This window comes from Asterias amurensis, chromosome 2 (genome assembly GCF_032118995.1).
Source record: "Asterias amurensis chromosome 2, ASM3211899v1".
Taxonomy (NCBI): Eukaryota; Metazoa; Echinodermata; class Asteroidea; order Forcipulatida; family Asteriidae; genus Asterias; species Asterias amurensis.
The window spans coordinates 17,890,628-17,914,391 of NC_092649.1; the positions used below are offsets into that span (position 1 = coordinate 17,890,628).

Genomic DNA, 23,764 nt, shown 5'->3' on the forward strand with positions numbered 1-23,764 from the left:
TTCTGTCCTCCCATATACGGCGAACTGTGTACAAACTATTTAAATAGATGTTAATTTGCATCGGGGATAAAGAAATTGGGCCCTGGTCGAAATCAAATTACACACGTTTGAATCTTTGCATAGTGTGGTAGATAAGAATGTACCATAGACATAATTAGTAATTTGCGGGTACAATCATGTAATAATTCTCTTTTGAGACAGTGTTGGCTCTGAAATTAGCCGGTGTGGTCTCGACGATCCGAACAGTATACTCTGTACAAACTACTTCTGATAGCGCCCTCTATAAATCATCCTTCATCAGCCCACATTAATTTTCCGTATGGGGGATAGAATCTTCGGCGGACAGATTTCCCTGGAACACGGGTCAGCCTGACCCAGAAATGGGTCTTAGAAACCAGATCCCGGGAGTTTTTTTAGAATGTATGAAGACGAGCAGAGTATACTGTTCGAATCGTCGAGACCACACCGGCTCTTTTCAGAGCCAACACTGTCTCAAAAGAGAATTATTACATGATTGTACCCGCAAATTACTAATTATGTCAATGGTACATTCTTATCTACCACACTATGCAAAGCTTCAAACATCACTTATGTGTAATGTGATTTTGACCGGGGCCCAATTTCATAGAGCTGCTAAGCACAAAAGTTTGCTTAGCATGACATTTCTTCCTTGATAAAAACCGGATTACCAACCAAATTTCAACTGGTTGCATATTGCTTTTTACTGGTATGCAGCTGTTGTTTGCTTAATCCTGAAAATCACGGCAAGAATTTCGTGCTAAGCAAATTTGTGTGCTGAGTAGCTCTATGGAATTGGGCAAAAGGGAGTGTTTGCTGCAAGTTTGATTTACAACACTGTCCTCCATTGCAAAACAGCCTAACTGTAAGATGTTGGTTTCGTATAATGTATAATTACTTCTGGGTACTTTGAGGGGGGCTTTCCATTTCAAATTTTCCAAGCCTTTCTATGTGAGGATGTGAATATTATTACGTGTCCTACTAGCCTCGTTTTAGTCTTGCATTCCGTTGTATGGCAACACAGCTTATCTCTTTTCATGCTTTTCTCATATTGCATGGAAGGATTGAACCACGGTTGAACATAGGCAATAAATTAATAATTTTAGTGGCTTCTTATAAATAGAGCGCATATCCATAACATTCAGTATTTCCTGCAAGGTATGTGAGAGTACGTTTGAATTATGAGACCTAATCCTTCATAGCATCATACAATGTTTCACAAGGTGCTGTGGCATGCTGCCGATCTTGCCAGGAACACCAGAGCGAACCCCCTTCACTCACAATACGTTCACTGGGTTCTTTTACGTGCATTACACAACACACGGAACCAACGGCTTTGCATGAATTGTTAAGTATCTTGCTTAAGGACACAAGTGTCACGACTCCCTCCAGATGTTGAAGGCACTTAATTACTACCCTTTCCTTTATGAATTTACATACGGTACTTGTCATTGACTACAAACTCCCGATGAGGACTAAACAGCTTCAATAATGCTCGGTTATTTGGGGATATTTCCTTCATCCTGGGGTGAAGCAACAAGAAAGCCGAACAATGTCTAGATCTCTCTTTAACGAGTGAAGTCAAAGTGAATTACGCGCACATCCTAAAAGGAGGAAGTGCGGCAAACGACGCCGGTGTTGACAACCATCACGATTTTCCAAAATTAATTTACACGCTGCATTAAAACTTTATTTTAAACCAATCTCAAGAGAAATGGGGAGAAAAAGACCTTATTAAATGCGATTAAAGAGTCCCAACAACTCAATAAAATAACTCCGAGTCGATATCTCAGTCAATTAGCTCCACGGTGCTGAGCTGCTTGCCAAGGGAAGCTCAGCGCCCTCCACTGATGATTGAACCGTCACTTCGTTTGAGCAAAATCCAACCGATTTGAACATCATCCCGTTAATTGCATGCTCGCTGATCTCCGTAATATACCACCACGGCTCATCAACCCCGCGCATTTGCAGTCATCCATTCATAAAAAATACGAGTGTGGATGGAGAGAGAAATTCTGGCGGGTTGAGTGTGTAACGCTGGGGGCACTTCATGGTCAAACTCTTGGGTGTAATCACTTGGCTGATCGGTAGCCTCTCTGTCAAGTGCTCTTCATAGCGGCATAAGACCATAGCATGTGGGTACAGTTTCTCGTGTACACGCGAGGGAGTACATCTTCATACGATAGCACTGTGGTACCGATGGTGTGCGCTGTTAATATACAGTAACTCTGCACCCTGTAAGAGACGAGAGAAGATACCATGGAGAGACCCGAATCGATTATCTTGCCGGCTCGGCGTTCACAGTGGCTGGTCAGTGCCCTGGCGTATGCTTTTGGCCTTGACCAAGGAATTGAAAATGAAGTTGTTGTTCTCGCAACCGGCATCGATCAGTACATTCAAGAGATCTTCCACCATTTGGACATACTTGGAAAAGATCGAATACATCTGTCGGATTTTAATATCTTATTGGAAGTGATTGGTTTCAAAAGCTTAAGTCCACTGACAGAAGAGTCTGAAGAGAGTGGCACTGTTGGTGATCAGTCAAAAGAATTATCCTTCAAGGAATTCCACTCCAAATTGGTTCAGTGTTTTCTTGGAGAAGATGGCAACAGCCCGACTGATGAGAGTTACTCAGCGAAGAGGTGGGACAATGCAGATAAGTTTGTTGAGGCAGAGGTTCGCGTGGTGCCGAGGAGTGGGCTCAGCATCCGCACCATGTGCACTGAGTGTTTCCAGAAAAGACCACTCACCGAGGTGTATCATTCAGTAATGTACAAACAGGGAAGACTGAACTGCGTTGATGGCATGGTCGAGGCGGATTCTCACATGAAAAGTGACTTTGAGAACATTACATTGACACCAGATGATCCTGCGAACACTGGGAACGATCTGGCAATGACAAAGTTGCAGCAAGAAAACGAGGGTCTGAGGGAAATCATCGAGGACATGAGGCAAGCCCTGCAGAGCAGCGACGCCCGCCACCTGGCACTCCTGGTCTCATTGCAGAAGTTAAAAACAGCAGCGCGCGAGAACCAAACACCGTTCCCACCGCTGCCACCAAAACTACCCGGACATTCCTCCATACGCCCGCAAAACGCAGTCACACTGGCACGGGAACTGAGTCGGCTTCGTGAGGACAGAGACAACCAGCTTGAAGAAGCCATCTGCTACACACAGTCTCTAGAAGCTGATCTCTGGCAATCGAAGAAGAACCAGACCCATCTTGAGCAGAGTAAGTCGTTCCTGCTCGGCAAGCAGCAGTCTCTGACCCAGCGTCTGTGCTCCGCCAGGGAGACTCTGAGCAGTGGGTTGGAGAGAGTCAGAGAGTTGGAGAAACAAGTGGAAGGAATCGACAATCTGCAGAGTAAACTGACGGAGTGGAAGAATCGAGAACGGTAAGATGAATGTTGTCGCCCAAAGTTACTAAATCATGTGGTGTTAATTTGTATCTTTCTCGGGTATCTATGTCGACCACACCCATGGTGTACATTTTAATAATACTATTAAGACATTTGTAAAGCGCTCAATGCAAAAAGCCTCTAAGCGCATAAAGGGAATAATAAAATAAACTATGAGAGAAAGATACAGATACAACGAGGCATCATTTGGTTACAAAGAAGCAGCTTTAAACAAATGAGTTTTCAACAGGGACTTAAAATATTGAATATTCACAGGAAGACTATTCCAAAGAAACAGCGCGGCGTAAGAAAAATTTATATCTGTGGCTATAAAAAATGGAAGAAGCTCTAGTAGTAGAAAGCAATGACTGTTGAGATAATCGTAAAGTCCAAAGGGAATAATGATGAACAAGTTCAGATAAATAAGCAGGAGATTGACATGTTTGACCCTTGAAAGTTAACAGAAGAATTGTGTTAACTGTTCGAAACATAATTTGGAGCCAATGCAATTGCATTAGTACAGGTGTTAATTGGTGAAAACGAGTTTCACCCAAGTTTTTGCTTCGACACACCTATATTCTGACACCCCTTAGTATATTTTCCTAATCCTAACCCTTACCCTATAACAAACAATTCACTGTTTTTTTAAACATCGTTGTGGGAACAGAGTTTGTCGGCATACAGAGCAGCACATTTCACAATAATAAGCCATAAAAAGTATACATAACAAAAAAAGTTGTAAATGAAAATAAAATGATATTACAAAAATATGATACTGCGGAGGGATCCATTAAAAAGCAACGCTTGTAGACAATGGTCCCTTTATAAAAGTCAATGAGCCATGAGCTGAACTTTCCCAAATGTTTGTAAACAAAATAATATATCAACCCAACAAATGCCTTTTGATGACTTTATTTGAAAATAGAACAGCCGAATTCTTGCAAGGAGAAGTCTTTTGGACGGGCATGCAGCTACGCTTGCCAAGAGTGGTACTAAAACGGCTGTTTGAGATTCCCATCTCCGTAAAAACGGGCTTCAACAAATTTACTGTTTCAGATTTTACGGTAAAAGTCGTTCGTAAACTGGTACATGTATCATATCTTATTTGTTTGGAAAGGCTTTCATAATTATGGTAAGTTATTTATTATGTATGCCCCAGAAGGAAGAAAAGTAGTTAATGTGTATATGTTAAACCATAAGTCACCTACTAACACTTTACTATCACTTTACTATAAACTTTATAAAATTAAAATAATATAAAATGACTTATATATAGCGCTCATATCCGTCACTCAGTGACGCTCAAGACACTTCAACATTCAGTATTTCGCAAGGTATGTGGGACTATGTTCGAAGTTTGAAGTTTGAAACCTACTCCTTTTTCATAGCACCATGTAATGGTTCACAAGGTGCTGTGGCGCAATATGCAGCCAATCAAACTATAGGAACATCGGGCGAACCCCTTCTTCTTTCGATAAGCACACTGGGTTCTTTTAAGTTTAAATTATAAGATCTTTACCTTTTCATAGCACCATGTAATGGTTGACAAGATATACTGTGGCACAATATGCAGCCAATCAAACAAGGGACACAATAAGTGCACTGGGTTCTTTTAAGTTTAAATTTTAAGATCTTTACCTTTTCATAGCACCATGTAATGGTTGACAAGATATACTGTGGCACAATATGCAGCCAATCAAACCAGGGACACAATAAGTGCACTGGGTTCTTTTAAGTTTAAATTTTAAGATCTTTACCTTTTCATAACACCATGTAATGGTTGACAAGCTATCTGCAGCTTATCAAAGCAGGGACACCAAGGGGAACCCCTTCTCTGTTCAATAAGTGCATTATCGTTTGAATTATGAGAAATACTCATTCTTCATAGCACCATGTAGTAGTTTACAAGGTGCTGTGGCACAAACTGTAGCCAATCAAACAAGAAACACCGGTTACTATCAATTCCCCACACGGTGTCATCCAAAGTAATCCTGAGTCATCCATGATAAAAGCAACCGCAGCTCCCTCAAGTTTTGCCATTTTTTCTTAATTCCATGCCATGTTTCGGCTGATCGCCAACAAGGCCATACATCTCCACGATCCTTCAGAGATGACGATCCCTACATGATCCCGTGGTCTCGCATTAGACTTAATTGAATTGACCAATTCGCAAGAGAGTCGCGCTGCCGTAGTCTCGACGGCATATATTAGCTATAGAACACGGTGTCTCATTTGACGGTATAGGGTAGGGGGGTGAGTGATTGGATTAGTGATGGGGATACTGGGAGGTGATTATCCAAGGCAAGCTGATGAGATTGGTATCTCATTGAGTTGAGAATTATTAAAGACCCTCTGATACTTTGAGCTTAATATCTAAGCCGTCTTCATAATAATTATACGGATTGTATAAGGGGTTTATACTCGGTGTTAGAGAGACTACGTATAAATTCGGTAAAGACCAAGTATAAATTTGGTAATTATTAAATTTGTGTTTAAATTATCCATAATTGGGTCAAACCGAGACCGAATTCGAGTTAGCATCCCACCAGTTGTGTTCAGTTTCCGGTCATTCTGACCCACAAATTGTTAGAATCTTTTTTGGAACCTGACCTAAAAAAAAACATCTTATACAGAATAGAGAATCTCCTATCCCTTAAATGCATAAAGAGGTTCAATGCAAATCGTCAGGGGAAAAACAGGGATTGGAACTGAAACAGCCGACAGTAATGAATGGATATTTATTACACCACACATGCTAATTATGTTAATAAAATAAGCTTAATTTAACTCATCAGGCAAGACATGGACATGTAAAAAATACACGAATAATATACAAAAATCGTTGAAAGAGCAAATAAAACCTGTCCTACCTAATTTAAAAACTTGAAGCATAACTTGACAACGTACGAGTACAAAAAGGGAAATTTTTAGGGTACCAACCACAGTGTAATTTTACACAATTTGTGTGAGGTATAGAGCCTTGTCATCACCCCACCCCCTTGTTACAAGGACTCTATCTAAAAATGGGTTCGTCACACAATTTCCGTTGACCTTGGAGACCTTCTTAAAGGCATCACTTTGGTCCCATAGGAACATAAACCTCACGCCTGTACCAATCCCTCAAGCTCCCATCTGTGGCCCAGGATGATGTTAAACTCTCGTACGCATTACCATCTTCACACTGCTCCGCTTTGGACGCAGCTTTTTTTTAACCAATAATGAGGGTTCAAGCCACGCGTTCAATGTTGCCAGTTCAAACAGTGACTCTGTCAAGGTCGGAGCTGAAACAATAACGGCTACAAAATGTTACGGGTGGAGCCAGCCGAGCGAGATTGAAAGGACTGGTCTGGCACAGAATTACTCACCAAGTATTGAGCCGTAGGGTTAATCGTGTTCGTTGGCATTGTTACTGTTTCCTCTATACCAACATCTAAACCGAGGAGGGGACGGGGAGAAAACAAACCATTTTGCTTGTTTCTCCTGGGTTTCTTGGGGGTGTAGTGAAGCTTGACTGATTAGATTGGGTTTGTGTTTGCGAGAGGAGGAGGAGGAGACCAACACCCCGCTGTGTTCAAGGACGCATGCGATGGAGATGGGAGGAGGGGGGGGGCACCCAGTTAAATGCACTGGATACGTTTGGTAATATTGTCAAAGACCAGTATTCTCACTTGGTGTATCCAAACAAATACATAACATGACACACCTGTGAAAATTGGGCCCAATTGGTCATCGAAGATGCAAGGGAATAACGAAAGAAAAACACCATTGTTGTAATACTTTGTGTGCTTTCAGATGCATACAAAGCTTCAGCTGAAGTATTTCTTTTTTATTTAATTGAGAAATTACCTCTTTCTCAAAAACTACGTTACTTCGGAGGAGCCATTTCTCACAATGTTTTATACTATCAACAGCTCTTCATTGCTCTTTACCAATGTGCTAACAGTTAAGTGATGAATTACCAATCGTGTCCAGTGTCTTCAAACAGTGAGCAATGGGGTAGATATTTTGTTTTAGGTTGTTGTCATTTTTCTCTGTCGCTGCTGCAAACAAGCTTCCTCTGTATTGAGGAAATTCAGACAAAAGAAACGTCACATTAATTTTAGATCGACTGTAAACATAGCACACACAGTGTTCAACACTACTGTCTTCAAAACCAATGCCATTTACTGTCAGAGTAAAACTAATAGACAACAACGGGTCTTCTCCGTGACAATCTTTGATCCCAAATCATAACAAATCAGTCAGACTGCGACCCTAATATGAGTCTGTCGAGGAATATTAAGCCGACCATTAATCACTCCAGATTTGGAAGCTAGGAATTTGTCGGCATCCAACCATGACACAGGTTTTGAGCTTGTATGCTGCTGTTATACATTATGTGAATCACCCCCTTGCTCCCTGTATTATTGTGAGACTGAGTCACTCGACTTGTGCCATAACTTTTTCTTTTCAAATTTCGAAAAGAATTTCACTATTCAATTAAGTTCAATCACACATTTATTTCATACTTCCAAGAAAAATATCGAAAAGTACATGACATTTTACCTGCATAACACTAAGTAGCAATACGCAGGATGGAACATTTTTGATTAGCAGAAGCTTGTAAAAAACAACAACAAAAACAAAAAAACAACAACAGACAGACAGACAAACATATAACACAAACAGACAGACATGCAAACAAAAGGACAGACGAACAAGACATGACAGCCCTGACACAGGATGGATAACTAACTGGGCCTACATGACCATCACCATTATGTGTTGTTCTTGTTTAGGATGATACTTGCTTATAGCTTTTTAATTTACTGAAACAGAGAAAGTGAGCAGGAAAGCGAAGAATAAACTGGTTACATTCAGTTGGGATATTACAGACTGCTGGACTGTGATGACGCCATTTTGACTATTTTTGGTCATTGTGTCTCCCATAATACAACTTGTGCAGTCAAAATGTTCATGATTTAACGTTCGGTTGAGCGATGAGTTTATGAGTACGAGGTTATAATTTAGTGTGGGATTTAACAAGAACGAGGTTGAGATAAGACCCCCACTGGGAGCAGGAAAACGAAGAAAAAACTGGCTACAATCACAGGAAGAAAAAAGAAAGAACAAAATGTAAACTTGCGGGTGCAACTATGTGTAGATCTCTTTTGTGGGAGTGTTGCTCTGAAAAGAGCCAGTGTGGTCTCGACGTTTCGAACAGTATAATCTGCTCGTCTTCAGGAGAATGCTGGACTGCTGGTGGTGGTTGAGCTTAAGTATCGCTGGGGGGAGGGGTGCACATTTGGTCGGGAAAGATCCAAGCTGTTCTTGACCGGTTACATTAGGTTGGAATATAACAGAGTGACGCCATGTTTTACTATTGTATGTCTCCCATTCAAACTCATGACTCACAAGAACTTAATCCAATTATAACATTAATTTTCCACTTTCATCAATTGGCCTTTTGTTCTTTTGGCCTTTACAGGGAGAAGACCGAGTGCAGTGCCAAATCACCCGACGGGTTTCCTCACGAGGACCCGAACGGTTCGTCGGACGTGTCCGGTGGGACGTCGGTAATCTCCGGTGGGACGTCGGTGATCTCCGGTGGCTCTCTTGATGACTCGAGCGGAACTTCGGAGGATTCCGGAGGTGATCTTCTCACCGGTATGGACTCGGGTTGTGTGTCGGACAACGAGAGAGGTTCCCCGACGTCTGCAGGGAGCGAGACGGATAGTAGTTCTGTTGCCAGTGGAAGCAGTAAGTTGATTCATAATGTAGTTTCAAAATTGGCACCCATAACTGCCGGAGGGTAATTTTTTTTGCTCATTAAAATTGCCACTGTCGTAGTGCTTTTCAATGGGGAATTTGTTTTCTTGTAAATCGAATCAAAGAAGGGTAACCTTACACCAAAATCAGGAAATTTGTTGAAGATGTCAGACAAAAAATTGCTGCCGGATGCACCCAAGGCCTTAGCCCTCGAACCGCCTATGGTGAATTTTAATATCTTTCTAACAAAAAAACCCGAACCAAACTGAAGGAATTGTTCTTCCTCTGGTCACCATCAATACGCGGATGTACTCTATTTTCTGGATCATGAGACTTTGGAAGCACATTGTGTTTAGTCAAATATAAATATAACGCTTTGATGCCTCTCTTAATATTTATGTATGACGTCATAATTCTTACCCAAAATGAGGCTATGGGCGCACGTCCCCCATCACTTACAGTGGCTGCGCCCATCGCCTCGTTTTGGATTAGCATTGTGACGTACCTCATGCATAAATATTAAGAAAGGCGTATAGGGTTATAATTTCAAAATGATTTTGTTTGAAAAATTCCAACTGTCACAAAAACGCATTCTATTAAAAGACATTTATAAGTCAAACAATATTATTTCAAAATTATTTTATTTGAAAAGTCCACGAGTCACAAAACCGTATTGTTGTACAAGTCAAACTTTAAGTTGTTTCATTTCAGTATCGGATGAAGACTCGGTTTGGCAGGAAGAAGACAACAAGCACAACAACAATAACAACAACAACAACTGCGCAAGCTCGTCGCTGACAGGCGTATTGAACAACGCTGATTGGCTGATCAAGTTGACGCAGGTGCAGAAGCACCTGTTGGAGACAGAAGTTCAGAAAGGCCAGGCAGAGGGACAGTTTAAGCAAGTAAGAAACAACAAGTATCAGTTATAGATTTAGAACGAGTATTTGTTTGAACCCTATCAGTGCCGTTTCTCACAATATTTATACTATCAATAGCTCTCCATTGCTCGTTACTCAGTAAGTTTTTATGCTAAATTTTATTTTGAGTAATTAGCAATGTGTCCAGGGGTGGGTTTCACAAAGAGTTAAGACTTGTCATATCTTGCGTTAAGACTAGTCTTATCTTGAGTTAAGACTAGTCTTATCTTGAGTTAAGACTAGTCTTATCTTGAGTTAAGACTAGTCTTATCTTGCGTTAAGACTAGTCTTATCTTGAGTTAAGACTAGTCTTATCTTGAGTTAAGACTAGTCTTATCTTGCGTTAAGACTAGTCTTATCTTGAGTTAAGACTAGTCTTATCTTGCGTTAAGACTAGTCTTATCTTGAGTTAAGACTAGTCTTATCTTGAGTTAAGGCAAAGAGGAAAGGCAAACGAACGTTTGTCAGTTGCCATGATCACATTTATAGAGTTGTGTTTTGTTTGTTTTGTTGTTTGTTTGTTGTCATCTTTAAGGGCCAAACCCTTTATGTACGACACAAAACACAGATACACATATTAACATTAAGCTTACACAATTTCAAGATAGAAAGCTTCCCTTCAAATATTACTTGCTTAGGTACTGTAGTTGCTTAGAAAATTAGTAAACAATGTCACGAAATTAATTTTCGTCTCAGGAGACGAAAATCATTTTAGCAAGTACGAAATATTTACCAGTACACGACTCTCTTGAAAACATTGCTCTGTGAATTTTCCCTTTTTTCCCCTTGACGATTCATGAAGTTGCAACTTCTATAGTTAAACTATATTACATCGGCCTACATCTTCATTCACAGTGAGTAGGGATTCATGTCATGGCCAAACAAACTTGATATTCCAGAAGGTATCAAAACCCTTCAACCGTCTTGCGTATGACCAGGTTCAGCCACTACGATACCACACTTTCTTGAGAGGATCGGTATTAATAACATGTGACTCACATTTTGAAATAATTCTGAGCCTTTCGATCTTCATTAATGTTTCACTCCTCGTTGTTGCTTATTGACACCAAATATGCTTTGGCACAGGTCGATTATTATTACAGGGCTACAGCTGCTTGGGCCGACCGAGGGCTCAATATAACACTTGTTTGTTATCAACTTTGTGTCTTACACCCACCGAAAAAAAAAGAACAAAAACGCTGGATGCTCCTGCCTGTAGCGAAATGCAACCGAGTAACTCACGATCGTTTCGAGTTGGGGTTCAAACTGTAATATGCTGACACCGGTGTTTTCACGCGACTTGTGTGCGACACTGTCATGCCAGCTGAGCTCTGGTCCTGACACCTGGCCGATGAGGTGACGAAAAAGGGCTGCCCATCATTTTTGCTCTATCTCGGTGGCAATCTTTACATGACTGCACTGCTGCAGCCGCGATAATAATTGCTGGCTTCATTTTCCACCTGGATTGAAAACACAATTGCTGCACCTCGGATGTTAATGTCGTGCGTCGATATTACGCAGCACGTGAGAACTAGGCCACTAATCAAAAGTTTTTGTTTATTACGCAGTCTCTTATAAACTAGTCTGCATTTAACAATTCGTGATAATACCTCAGAAACAGCAGTTATTTATTGATCGAAAAAAGGATCTCACCAAACTAGTGTAACCAAACACAATACATGACTGGTATCCTGCTCATTTCTGCTAAGCAGGACATTTTTCAGCAATTTTTTTCCTGCTAGCTCTATAAAATTGGGCCCTCGTAATCAAGAAGAGCTCTGCTGGGTCCGAACCATAACCCTTTATACATGATCGTCTCTGTAGCCGCCACACGCAAAACGGGATCTATGACCAAAGAAATCTAGGTCACGAACAAAATATAAAAATTGGCGAACTGAAAAAAAGATTTGTTGCACATATATACTTCCTCATTCCATGTTATTGTGAATTTGTTGTACAATATCCAGCCCTAGTTCGGCATAATATAAAGCGACCACACCCTCTTTTCTGAAATTGTGCAAACCTCATTCTCGGTCATGCATGATATGATTTTCAAATTCCCTTCTTAATGCCAATCATTTAGTCAAAAATATGTTACCACCCGAGCGAACATAATCATGGCTGACGGGGGTTTAAGAACCGGATCATAGATTACTTCAAAATACCATCATCTACGACTAGGCACGGGTATTTGGCCAGAGCTCTGGGTATATGACTGGGGAATCTGGGTTATTGGATTTTTGTATTTTCATTCTGATATCATCATTGCGATAAGTCTCACTTATGAATTTTGTGCTTGATCAGTGAGTCTCGTTTTACTATGTATAATAAGTTCTTTAAATTCTAATGGGTTTAATATCAGCAAGTTGGCAGATTTTCTTCAGGTGGAATGTGAATTGAAATACGATTATTTATATTGACGCGGGAAACGGCAGATACACACGTGTAGAAATCGAAAGTAATTTTTCCTGCAACTAGGAAGCACAAATAAACAAGGTTCAGATTTATAGTGAATTTTTGAGAAGATGTGTTGTTATGACATCTCCAACGCAAATATTAACGCGGGAAACGACATATTATCCAATTGTGGAAACCAAGGAAAAACTGGTTACACGCAACCAGGAGGCACACATAAACATATACTCAGATTTATAATGTGTTTTTGCCATGATATATTGTTACGACATCTCCACAGCAAATGGTCATGAAATTTACAAGAAGGCACGTTTTATACACCAGTCAAAAAAAAAAAGCAAACCAACTTTTTGTGACAGAATAACCCTTGATTAATGATGCCAGCATGGGACCTGACATGTATGGGAGACTGGGTAAATTAAGGATTTTCAATTCGGATTCTGCATTTTAAGTTTGACCCATTTCTGTGTCATTTTGACACAGCTTCCGGGGTCAGCCTGACTTAGAAAGGAGTTTCAAATTGGGATTATCTCAAATTGGGATGAGCAACTCGTCCTAACTTAGGACCAGCCTTTAGTTTTCAAAAACTCCTTGGACATGTAGTCCTAAAAGTTAGGACTATCTTTGTGAAAATGACCCCTCGCAAAGAGTTAAGACCAGTCTGATCTCGAGTAAGGATGAGATACTTGTCATAACTTAGGAATAGGACTAGCATTAAGTCTTTAATAACTCCTAAAGGACTACTCACATAAGTTAGGACTCTCTTTGTGGAAATGACACCTCGCAATGAGTTACGATCAGTCTTGTCTCGAGTTAGGATGAGTTACTTGTCACAACTTAGGAACAGGACTAGCATTAAGTCTATAGTAACTCCTAAAGGACTACCCACATAAGTTAGGACTATCTTTGTGGAAATGACACCTCACAAAGAGTAAGGACAGTGAGTTACTCGTCCTAACTTAGGACCAGCCTTAAGTTTGTAATAACTCCTAAATAATCCAAGGACTAGTCCTGAGTTAGAACCATCTTTGAGAAATTGACCCCTGGCCGCGTGGGACCATGAATCTAGGTCAAATTTGACCCGAGAGTCTTTTTCAGCATTAAAAATTGTATTAGACTAATGTTTGTTATCTCACAGTTTGTGTAAATAATATGTAATTTATTGATAATCGATGTATTGTAATTTTTGTATTTCTAGTGTAGATCAATATAGGTTAATAAGAATCTCCCGGGAAAAAAGAAAAAAAAAATGTTAATAACAATGTCCTTCTTTTTTCAGATTAAAGCTGATTTGCTCCACGAGTTGAACACCAAGCTAAAGGAGACAGAGCAGTATCAGACGGAGATTCAATGTCTTGAGACGGAGAGGGTCAGACTGTCTCTGATTGAGGCTACAGTAGGGGAGGTCATATCACTACTCCGGAAACTCAGAAATCTGGTAATCTTTCTCGCTTACCACATTGTCCCTTTTCACTCTACTTTATTCCTTATCAAGAAGTTGGGGTCCACATCACAGCTATTTTAATTTGAACTACCTGGTGTGTATTTCACAAAAGGTTAAGACTAGTCTTATCTCCTGTTAGGTCAGTTGCTTGTTCTAACTTACTCGCTCTAACTCTGGACTGGCCTTAAGTTCTTAATATCTCCTAGGTCTCCTAGGACTAGTTCTAAGTTAGGACTATAGTCCTAAATATTTGTGAAATCGACCACTGTATTGATTGTGGGGAGTAATAATTCAAACCTTCGTCACAAACTTCAAAGAATAATTGCCGTTATAAAATTATAATTTGAACTCACATGTTTCTCATTAACACACAATTCAAAATTATTTGCATGAGTCATACAAGCACAGGTCAACAAATGTAGTGTTCGTTCGGACAGAATGGATTTTGAAATGGCCCGAGACTGGCCCACCGCGTATTAAGGGACACATCGCATACCTTTACACTGATGGGCCACAAGCACAAATTAATTTACAATATCAAAACATAATCCAGCGTTATCCGCGACTGAATCCACAGCCTGGGTTTATCATTTCGGGGGAATTGGAAGGGGTGGGATAAACAAGACGAGGGGAAGTACAGGCTAATTTCTCATCACGCTTGGGAAGATAAATATCGGGATCTAACTGGAAAGGCCTGGAGCGACGACTGCCGGAGAAAGATTCGAAGATGGAAGAGTGAGAGAGAGAGGGGGGGGGGGGAGCTCCGGCAATATTAATTTCGTCAGTGTAGATCGGTATGGCTTTTTATCCTGGGGCTGTTTTTTGCTTTGGCGATAAAATTTGCACGGCAAAATTGGGTCATCGGAGGAACTTCATGCGATGGTATGGAGGCTGTTCAAATTTGATATTGCTGATGACAGCATAGTATAGATAACTATCAAAGAAATATCACGGTTGTAATAAAATAAAAATGGTGATAAACCAGCTCTGTAAAATTCTTATACTTAAATAACTTATATCACTGTCAGAGGGTTTCTGGTCCAGCTCTGGTCAGAGTTTAATGATTTTAAAACTCGTAAAAGACAGTTACCGGAACTGAAAACAGAGCCATGGACCCGAACCAAACCCGGAATAACACCCATCAGGGTTGGCCCAATTTCATAAGAGCTACTTTAAAGTAGAAAGCACAATAAAATGTTGCTTACCAGAATGAGGTTACCAGCCGCAATATTGTGTCACATGTACAAATTGTGACTGGTATCCTGCTAATTTCTGCTTAGCAGACAATATTGTTAATCAATTTGTTTCTGCTAAAGCGGCTCTATGTGATGAATTTGAGCCCAGGGCCGGGACCACATGCTGTTCCAACAACCAACGTTATTGGGACCGGAGCTATAAAGTAAGGGACATACATGTGAATTTGAGACCAGAATTTAGCTGAAGACACACTCGCTGTCTTACATCACTTGAGCCCAACTCAAATATTCATTGAAACAAAAATCCACGTCGCTCTGCTCCGAATATCACGGCTGACCTACATGCTAAACGGTTAAGGCTTTTGTCAGACTATTTAATAAAACATTTACGGATTTTTCGGAGAACCGAAAAATGGGAAATCAAGTATGGCAAGAATATCATGCCTGGATTAGAGATTGTCACAGAGCTTTTATATGGTTGACAGGATTTGAAGCATGTATACCCTTCATCAAGCAGTGATTATATATTATGATTATATGTTACTAATTAATGCTCGACGTCATAATCAACGTTTGGATCGCTTTGGAATAGCTGAGAGCTATCAGAAATAAATTCCTTGTTTAGAAGGGCGGAGCGAAGGATTTTGTGCCGACATAAATGATCCCAAATAAAATTTTCAAAAATAAAAAAATAAGAGACAATTTTTAGAAAAGAATAACAAGAAATTGGATTTATCTCTCTATCAATATCAAGTAAGCTGGTTGTTGACTTTTTCAGCGGGGGCCTTGACCCAATTTCATAAAGCCTGTTATAGATATAAAACAAATTAAACTTGCTTAGCTCATCAAACAATTTTTGCTTAGCAAAAATAGGTTACCAGCCAGAATGCCATATAGTTACAATTGCTGCGACTGGTACCCGGTCATTTCTTAACACTTCCTGAGCAGAATTACTCTGTTTAATAATAAAAAATGTTAAACCATAAAACACTGATTATAAACAACACAATATAAACATAAAATGGTTACGGGTTTTCTTAAACAGAATGTTTTATATAGGTCTCTTGCCCCTTCCTGCTTACAAGGTAACTACACAGAACCACTAATTGGTCTCTCACCAGAATCACCACCTTGGGGATATTTAGACATCCCATCGGAATCTTTTATACGGGAGATTCTTATGTTAATACTACGCAAATAAAAGCGCCCAGCAGGCAGCTTGGCGTGAAACGGAGCATTTCAACTGCCGTCCAAAGACGCGAAAGAGCACCCCTTGTTTTCATTGCTGGTCTCGCTCTCGGCTATTAGAAAATAATTGATCACGTGAAACAACAGATAGAGGCTTGAATGTATAATCAATTAAGTAAGATAACATGAAGCATTTTTCTGCAGTGTGTTAAAAAAGCTAAGGAATCAGGCATATCCTTGGGTGTTATATGGGTTTAGGAAGGAAGTGCAAAGTCTGAAACACTAAAATACGACTTGTTGGTCCATTAACCACGGTGGGTTTTAAATCGATTTTGTTAACAAAGATTTCATACGCGACATCTGAGACTAAAGGCCTACATGTAACTGAAAAAGTAGAACATTCAAAAAAGTTTCCCTTGTCATTAAAGGTAGGGTCATACTTTGGTATGTGCCACCCACATTTGTTTTAACTTCTATCTGAAAACTTGTTATAAAGATAGCGAAGGTGGTATGATCTTGTCAAATAATGTTAATTTTGTCTGAAATGCCCCCCCCCCCACGCCCCCGATATGAGATAAATTTGCACGTGGTGGCCGGCCGTAAGCCGGAGATGCGGTTGGTGCCCGCATCCTAAAGTATTTGGAAAAACGGGATTTCAGCTCGGGATTCTGCATCAGTCTGATAAATTTGTCGGTCACTTTGTCACATTTCTGGTCACATTGACCGATATATGGGTCAGTCCCCCTGCATGCCACCGGAACCGGGTCAAAATCTAATCCGCGAGTGAACAAACACAGTTACGTTCTCCATGAAAGTTTCGAATTGTTACTTGATGGGAGGGATAATATTATAGGCACGACTATCCAAGAATGGTAGCAATGTTTTCGATTTTTAAATTTGTTTTAAAATTTTACACTTCAGACAAGAAAATTGACATAAAAAGGTTGACCTTTCAACAAACTTTCAACCAGAATATAATATTAAAATGTTTCCTCAGATGCGTTATTGACGACTCGGTCAAACGTTGTAAAAAATTGGTTGAACCATTTTTCATTGTTCCTGAAAACAAACCTAGTATGTCGCTGTGACCACAAATATGTGTAGGAAACGCTTAAATCTGGGTCAATTTGTAAACGGACAAAATCTGTTTGGATGAGACAGTAAAACCTATAGCTTATCTTTGTAATGTGATGCTACTACAATAATAACAATGTCAAGAGTTAAAGACAAAACTGCTCTTTCGCCTAACCACATACAACTAGGCCGACAGACGCAGTACTTCGGAGAGCATATAAGCCCGCCGGGCATCTGACATGGAATGAAAATAATTTAACATCATAACAGCACAAAGAAAGATTAACAATGCGTGGGGGAAAGTGCCTCCCAAACGCGATATAAAATAAAAACCACCCCAAGTAATTCTTCAATTAAACTTCGCCAAGGGGCCCAAAGTCTGATGCGAAACAAGGCTCGCTTGAAAAGGGGGGAAAGCTTAATACAACCACAAAAAAAAGACTGACAAATTATGGCGGCAAAAAAACGAGAAGAGTAAAAATGTGCGCCAAATGCCGCGATTCTGGGATCAGCCGAGTGTGATAATTGCCAAAACACCATAAAGCCAATAAGCAAAAATTACTGCGCACACAACTTCACGGGGTATTAGAGAATGAGTCATATTTAGATTGAATAATTCGCTCTATTGTAGAGTGGTTTGCGTTTGTTTGCTTCCATTCTTTTTGATACGGCAACGCCAGGAGGCCCTAAAGTATGGACAAAGTGGTATTGCGCCGATGGAATTGGCAACAAATTAGATCAAAAGCAAAATGAATCTGTGCTGTAATGTCTTCATCGGCACGCAGTGCATGCAGGAATGGAATTTTGTGTTCTTTCAATATTTTGGAATTAATTGATATGCCAGTTATTTTGGAGTTCATGAATATGCCAGTTTTATAAAAAGCGCCAATATTTTTTCACTGTGAATGGTATCCTGCTTATTTTTGCTGTATAGTAAATGTTTATACTTTAAGCAGCTAAAAGCTAAGAAATTGGGCGCATAACCATTACCATTCTTTGCATTTGTACGTTTAAAGCTGGCCAGTTTTGTTGATGAGCATTTTAAAACAGTAAACACAATACATCATGAAAATGAAGAGAAAAAACATATCTCGGTTCTTGCAGTCGAGTATACATTTTCGTTGTACCGCAATTTCTGATTAAAACTCAATAGAAAACGAACAAACCCAAACGAGAAATTCCCTTCGCTTGAAACTGAATCAATATTTACACAGAGTATAAATATTTATGAAACCGGCGATGAAAATATTTTCTTAAGTACGCACTTTTGGTGAACGTCAACACACCACTCAACCCGTCCGTAAAAACGCATTACAGCCCGCAGAGACGAAAATGGTATGATCTCATATATCTCACCAAATATAGCAATATTCGGAGAGTTCAAGCAGGGATGGTATAATTACAGTCGAATTTTATCAACAAGAAGAGTACCCGGAGTGAACTGCTTGTGTGTGAAATTTCCATCGCGTTAATTGCGCGCTTTGCTTGCTTGATTGCAGAGGAATTATTTCACCTCAGCAGTGATTGGGGTTCAGTGGTCTTGACGTGGTCGGTTTGGCCTGGCCGGACCGGCGGTAGGTGAACTGCCGCGACTCCGCATTGACCTCACAGGGGGGTGGGAATGGTTGTGAGATTAGTCCAAGTTTCGAGACAAAAAGAGAGTATAATAACAGGGATGAGATTTACAGAATGTGAGCATTCCTGACTTGCTGGTATGGGTTTCCCCTCTTATTCTAGACCTAGCACATTTATTGTTACAATTCAGGAGGTTTACAGGCTATACTTCTTTCTCCCTTTGGTAATTGCTTTACCCCTTTCAAGAAAATTTAACACAGCGTTCTCTCCTTAGTGGTTAGACTTGATTCAAGTCCCATTCTCGTGTAAGAGGTCCCTATGCATATCACTCCAACTTACTATCAAACAACGTAGCATACAGAGAACAGTGCGCGCTAGCCGCCAAAATGTGGTCCCGAGCATGCGGAACAGGTTGGGGAATGCAGATATCATCGCGAAGCAGTAGTTTCCTGGGGGTGTGGCACGGGATTGGGACTTGAGTCAAGTCTACCCAGTGGGCAAAAATTCCAGTTAAACCACACGAGGACCCTCAGTCAAAATTCGCTCCAAAATTCGCTTGTGGAAATTGCATGTACCTGTCACTGCGTTACATACCACTGCGGTACAAATTGCGTTCATCTGATGGGTAATCAGCTAAATGTTGCCTGCGAGATTTTGTTTACTCAACAAAATTCTTCTCTTTTAAACCAAGCAAGAATATTGCATTAAAAAAACTTCTTGATATGTTTAACTTTACACCATATACTGTATCAGTGTTTTTACATGCACGCCGTTGAAAATTAGTTCTAAAGAAAATGAAAAATAAAGACCATTATTTGTGTGTAATGCATTTAATCATAGCTTAAAACGATTATTACTACAAAATATAAACCAGTTTAAAATAAAAACGATACCATGCAGCACACACGAAACCAAACCATGGCTTAAACGATTATTAAACCAAAATGTAAACTGTTAAAAAAACGGCGCAAGTAAAATGTACAAACATGATGTTGTCATCTATCTAGTTTTTAACTCACAGTGTTGAGGAACATGATTATCCTCAGTGTACAGAACAAAGACTGTCCACACAGTGACTGCAACAAGACATACGAGTGGATCTGAGACCAAAAGAAGTCCACATCATGTAGGGTTTCCAAACTTACACTGTGTGGACCTACAAACGTCCACATAGTGTTATTTGCAATGTTGAGGAACATGATTATCCTCAGTGTACAGAACAAAGAATGTCCACACAGTGACTGCAACAAGACATACGAGTGGATCTGAGACCAAAAGAAGTCCACATCATGTAGGGTTTTCACACTTATACTGTGTGGACCTACAAATGTCCACATAGTGTTATTTGCAATGTTGAGGAACATGATTATCCTCAGTGTACAGAACAAAGAATGTCCACACAGTGACTGCAACAAGACATACGAGTGGATCTGAGACCAAAAGAAGTCCACATCATGTAGGGTTTTCAAACTTACACTATGTGGACCTACAAACGTCCACATAGTGTTATTTGCAATGTTGAGGAACATGATTATCCTCAGTGTACAGAACAAAGAATGTCCACACAGTGACTGTAACGAGACATACGAAGTGTGGATCTGAAAACAAAAGAAGTCCACATCATGCAAGGTTTCCAAACTGACACTGTGTGGACCTATAAACATCCACACCCGGTTTTTTTTTCTAAAAATTGTACAGAACAAAGTAATGTCCACGAAGTGACTGCAACACAGAACTGGTGTGCCATGATCTTATAATCTTTAGAGTTACCAGAGTTAGCCCTGCAACAACACATCTGCGCGAATGTACTTGAACAACCAACAGTATCCCCAATGTGTAAATAAATCAGATCTTTCAATCTCCAAAAAGAACACACGCAATAAATAATTTGCCAACTTGAAGACTTTCGTCCGCACTGTATTTTGAAATACGAGTTCATTAGTGGATCAATATTACTACATTTCCCCTGTCATTACAGAATACTGTGTGCTACATGTCTTATTATAAGTAATTACATGTGGGGAAACACATACATGACAGCGAGACCAAATCGTTAAACTTGCGGAAATACACAAAACTGAAATTCCAACGACCAACTCCAAATGAATGTGTTATTTGTCCTTAGAATCTATCTCGTCGCTCTGCTGGCAAGATTCTGATGGACACACTAGAAGTCTGCCTGAAAGACAACTACAACTCGGATTCAGGTAGGTTGGTCTGGTCCTCGTTATCTACAGTTGCCTCTCGTTATAACAAGATAGCTGGGACTGGCAAAATGTCCTCTTTATGACAGGAATGTTGTTTGTAAGAGGACAGCAAAATAAAGAAACACCAAATCAGAAAGGAGATTGGGGACTTCACAATGAACCTATTATGAGCAAAAGCTGCCAATTTGTAGCACAAGTAGAAAGTACCTTTAAAAACAATATGATGGGATTTGAGGCATTGCATGGAGAGGTATCAGTTTTTGGTTTGGGGAAAACCATGTGTGTATCTACCTGCTGGGTAGATTTGTTCTTTTAAAAACTTGCCTTGCTTTTATGTACATTTTTTGTTCGTGTTCCAATCATTATTTTGTAGAAAACGAAGTGAGGAGCTTCCTGAATTTCCTGCACAAGCAGCTAATGCACCACGACCTGTTGAGACTCAATGGTATATCGGTCCGAGGCACCCAATCAACACCAAACAGCCCCGAGATGCGGCGTTCGGCAGCGGCCGCTGGTGGCAGTGTGCGACTCAGCACGGACTTCTACCAGTTCAACAGCAGCACATCCAAGAAGCTGTGTCGCGAGGCTTCGGCAGAGTCCAATGATGTGGAAGACATGGTGTGTAATGGTAACATGGAAAGCCCCACTGAAATCTGAAAAAGAGTTTAGAAGGATTTAATAAACACCTTTAAAAAGTCAGCTGTAAAGTTTAATTTTCAATAAGGTCACTTTTTGTGTGTTTAACATTGTAAACGTCATGTAATTCAGCTTTTGTTTTGCTGAAATGTAATTTTAGCAATAAACGAATTAATAAACAATTAATTTCACTATGAAAAAAAACGGTAAAGGTACTGGCTGGATCTTTTTGCACAATTAATCATGACAATGTTTTTATTATTGTTTTGAGTTAAACTTGCTTTAAGTGAGTTTATACATTTTTGTTTAATGGGTGGGACTTGCTCTCTCAAATTGTGTTTGTATTTGACTTTTTACATTAACATGCTATAACAGTACAAATGCAAATTCTAAACATCCTTGGCATATAATGCAAAGAAAAACATTGAAATCTACAAATACAACTATCACAAGCACTGTGGAGTCATGCATTGGCGGTTTTCAATGTCATTTTTAAAAACTACTTTAAAAACTTTTAATTAAGAAAGGTTCATGTATGTGATTAAGTTGAATGTGTGACTGTAGTATGCATACAGTTCAGTATAACAGAGTTAGTCAGTTGCTAAGCGAGGTTTACCATGTTTACAGTAACACCATGTGAATATCTCTTGATAAGTAGTGCTTGTTCTGAAAAGAACCGGTAGTTAACGACTCAACGTTTCGATCAGTTTCGATCTGAATATCTTCACCAAGGTCAGAGGAAGGCCTATCACTGGCTTAGTGTTAAGACTTAAACGCTTACATATTTTGACCTCATTTTAAGTGATGGTGGCTTTTGCAAGAGGGTCAGGGCCCAGTTTCGTAAAACCTGAAAGCAGAAAACCTTGCTATAAAGCAAATACAAGTCTTGCTTAACAGAAACAGTTTACCAGCCAAAATTACATTACGTGTGGACTGGGTGGCTGGTGCCCTACTCAATATATGCTTAGCAAAGACAATTTTAGAGCAGTAATTTGGGTCCTGAAAGATCATCCCAAAGTGTTCGGTTGTAGGGCACTGTATATGTACAATGTACATGTAGGTATGATGGTCTATGTAAAACTGTATACAAGTACATTTTTATTCATGTTATGTGTTAATTATTATCTATAAAGTTCTTTTTTTCCCGCCTGTATATTTTAAATAAAAATGTAAGCTGAAGTTTGAGGCTGTTGGAGCTGAACTGAATAGTAAAAGTGGTATGGTGGTCTATGTATCAAAATGCAAGCTGAAGTTTCTTATATGGATAACTTATTAAACTGTTTATATTGTGACTTATCCATGCAAATAAAGAGAACAAGGAACAAGTAATACACAATAAAATATATTATAGTATATTGATGGCTACTGGAACCACTGAGAAATCTTTTGTTTTTATGTAGGCCTACCTGTACTTTGTCATGGTTTTGCCTCACTTTCATTACCAAAAAGCAACTTATCGATTTTTTTTCTTCTTTTTCTTTTTCTTGAGAAAAGGGCTTTCTACAAGAATAGGTTACCAATGTTGTAGATTAAATGAGAAGATTAAATGACAAAAGTCATGTGTATGTGGAGTAAGGAAAACAATATTTCATTAAATAATCAATGTTTATTCTACTAAAGGTGTACAATAATGAAGAAATAATGATGTGCCAGTTGTATTTTAAAAAGTTTGTGGTTAGATTTTTCTTTAAAATTGATTGTATTAAATGCCTAAAATTCACATTAAATCAAAATCAAAGCCTGCACTGTAAAAAATTACTAAAACAAATATTAAAAAAATAAATAAATAAACAAATAAACAAATAAATTAAAAAGTAAAAAAAATTAAAAAGTAAAAAAGTAACAAATAATTTAAATAATTGATTGGCTTCAAGTCAAACAAAGCTAGTTTAAAATAAGCCTTTTCCCAAACTGTTTTTCTACAGCAAAACCTTCCAACTGCAGC

General features: G+C 39.4%; 2 protein-coding genes across 7 annotated transcripts in view; one reads left to right on the forward strand and one right to left on the reverse strand.

Moving 5' to 3' along the window:
- Positions 1 to 1,913: 1,913 nt before the first annotated feature.
- On the forward strand, positions 1,914 to 21,840 carry LOC139950525 (EF-hand and coiled-coil domain-containing protein 1-like). The gene is made up of 6 exons (XM_071949259.1): positions 1,914 to 3,413; positions 8,884 to 9,155; positions 9,876 to 10,069; positions 13,779 to 13,937; positions 21,102 to 21,183; positions 21,557 to 21,840. The coding sequence occupies exons 1-6, from the start codon at positions 2,278 to 2,280 to the stop codon at positions 21,838 to 21,840; spliced, it is 2,127 nt and encodes a 708-aa protein (XP_071805360.1). The 5' UTR covers positions 1,914 to 2,277.
- The window catches only part of LOC139950494 (protein lin-37 homolog), a 36,935-nt gene continuing 34,870 nt past the window's right edge, over positions 21,700 to 23,764 (reverse strand). For all 6 annotated transcript variants that reach the window (XM_071949214.1, XM_071949240.1, XM_071949206.1 and 3 more), the window contains exon 9: positions 21,700 to 21,836. The gene's annotated coding sequence lies outside the window, so the exon portion shown is untranslated. The remainder of the gene's footprint in view (positions 21,837 to 23,764) is intronic.

Excerpts from the sequence above, each read along its gene's own strand:
- LOC139950525 (XM_071949259.1), top strand. The coding sequence starts at position 2,278 with ATGGAGAGACCCGAATCGATTATCTTGCCGGCTCGGCGTTCACAGTGG. Across the intron at positions 13,938-21,101 it reads TCCGGAAACTCAGAAATCTG|AATCTATCTCGTCGCTCTGC; the intron begins GTAATCTTTCTC and ends ATTTGTCCTTAG. Across the intron at positions 21,184-21,556 it reads CAACTACAACTCGGATTCAG|AAAACGAAGTGAGGAGCTTC; the intron begins GTAGGTTGGTCT and ends ATTATTTTGTAG.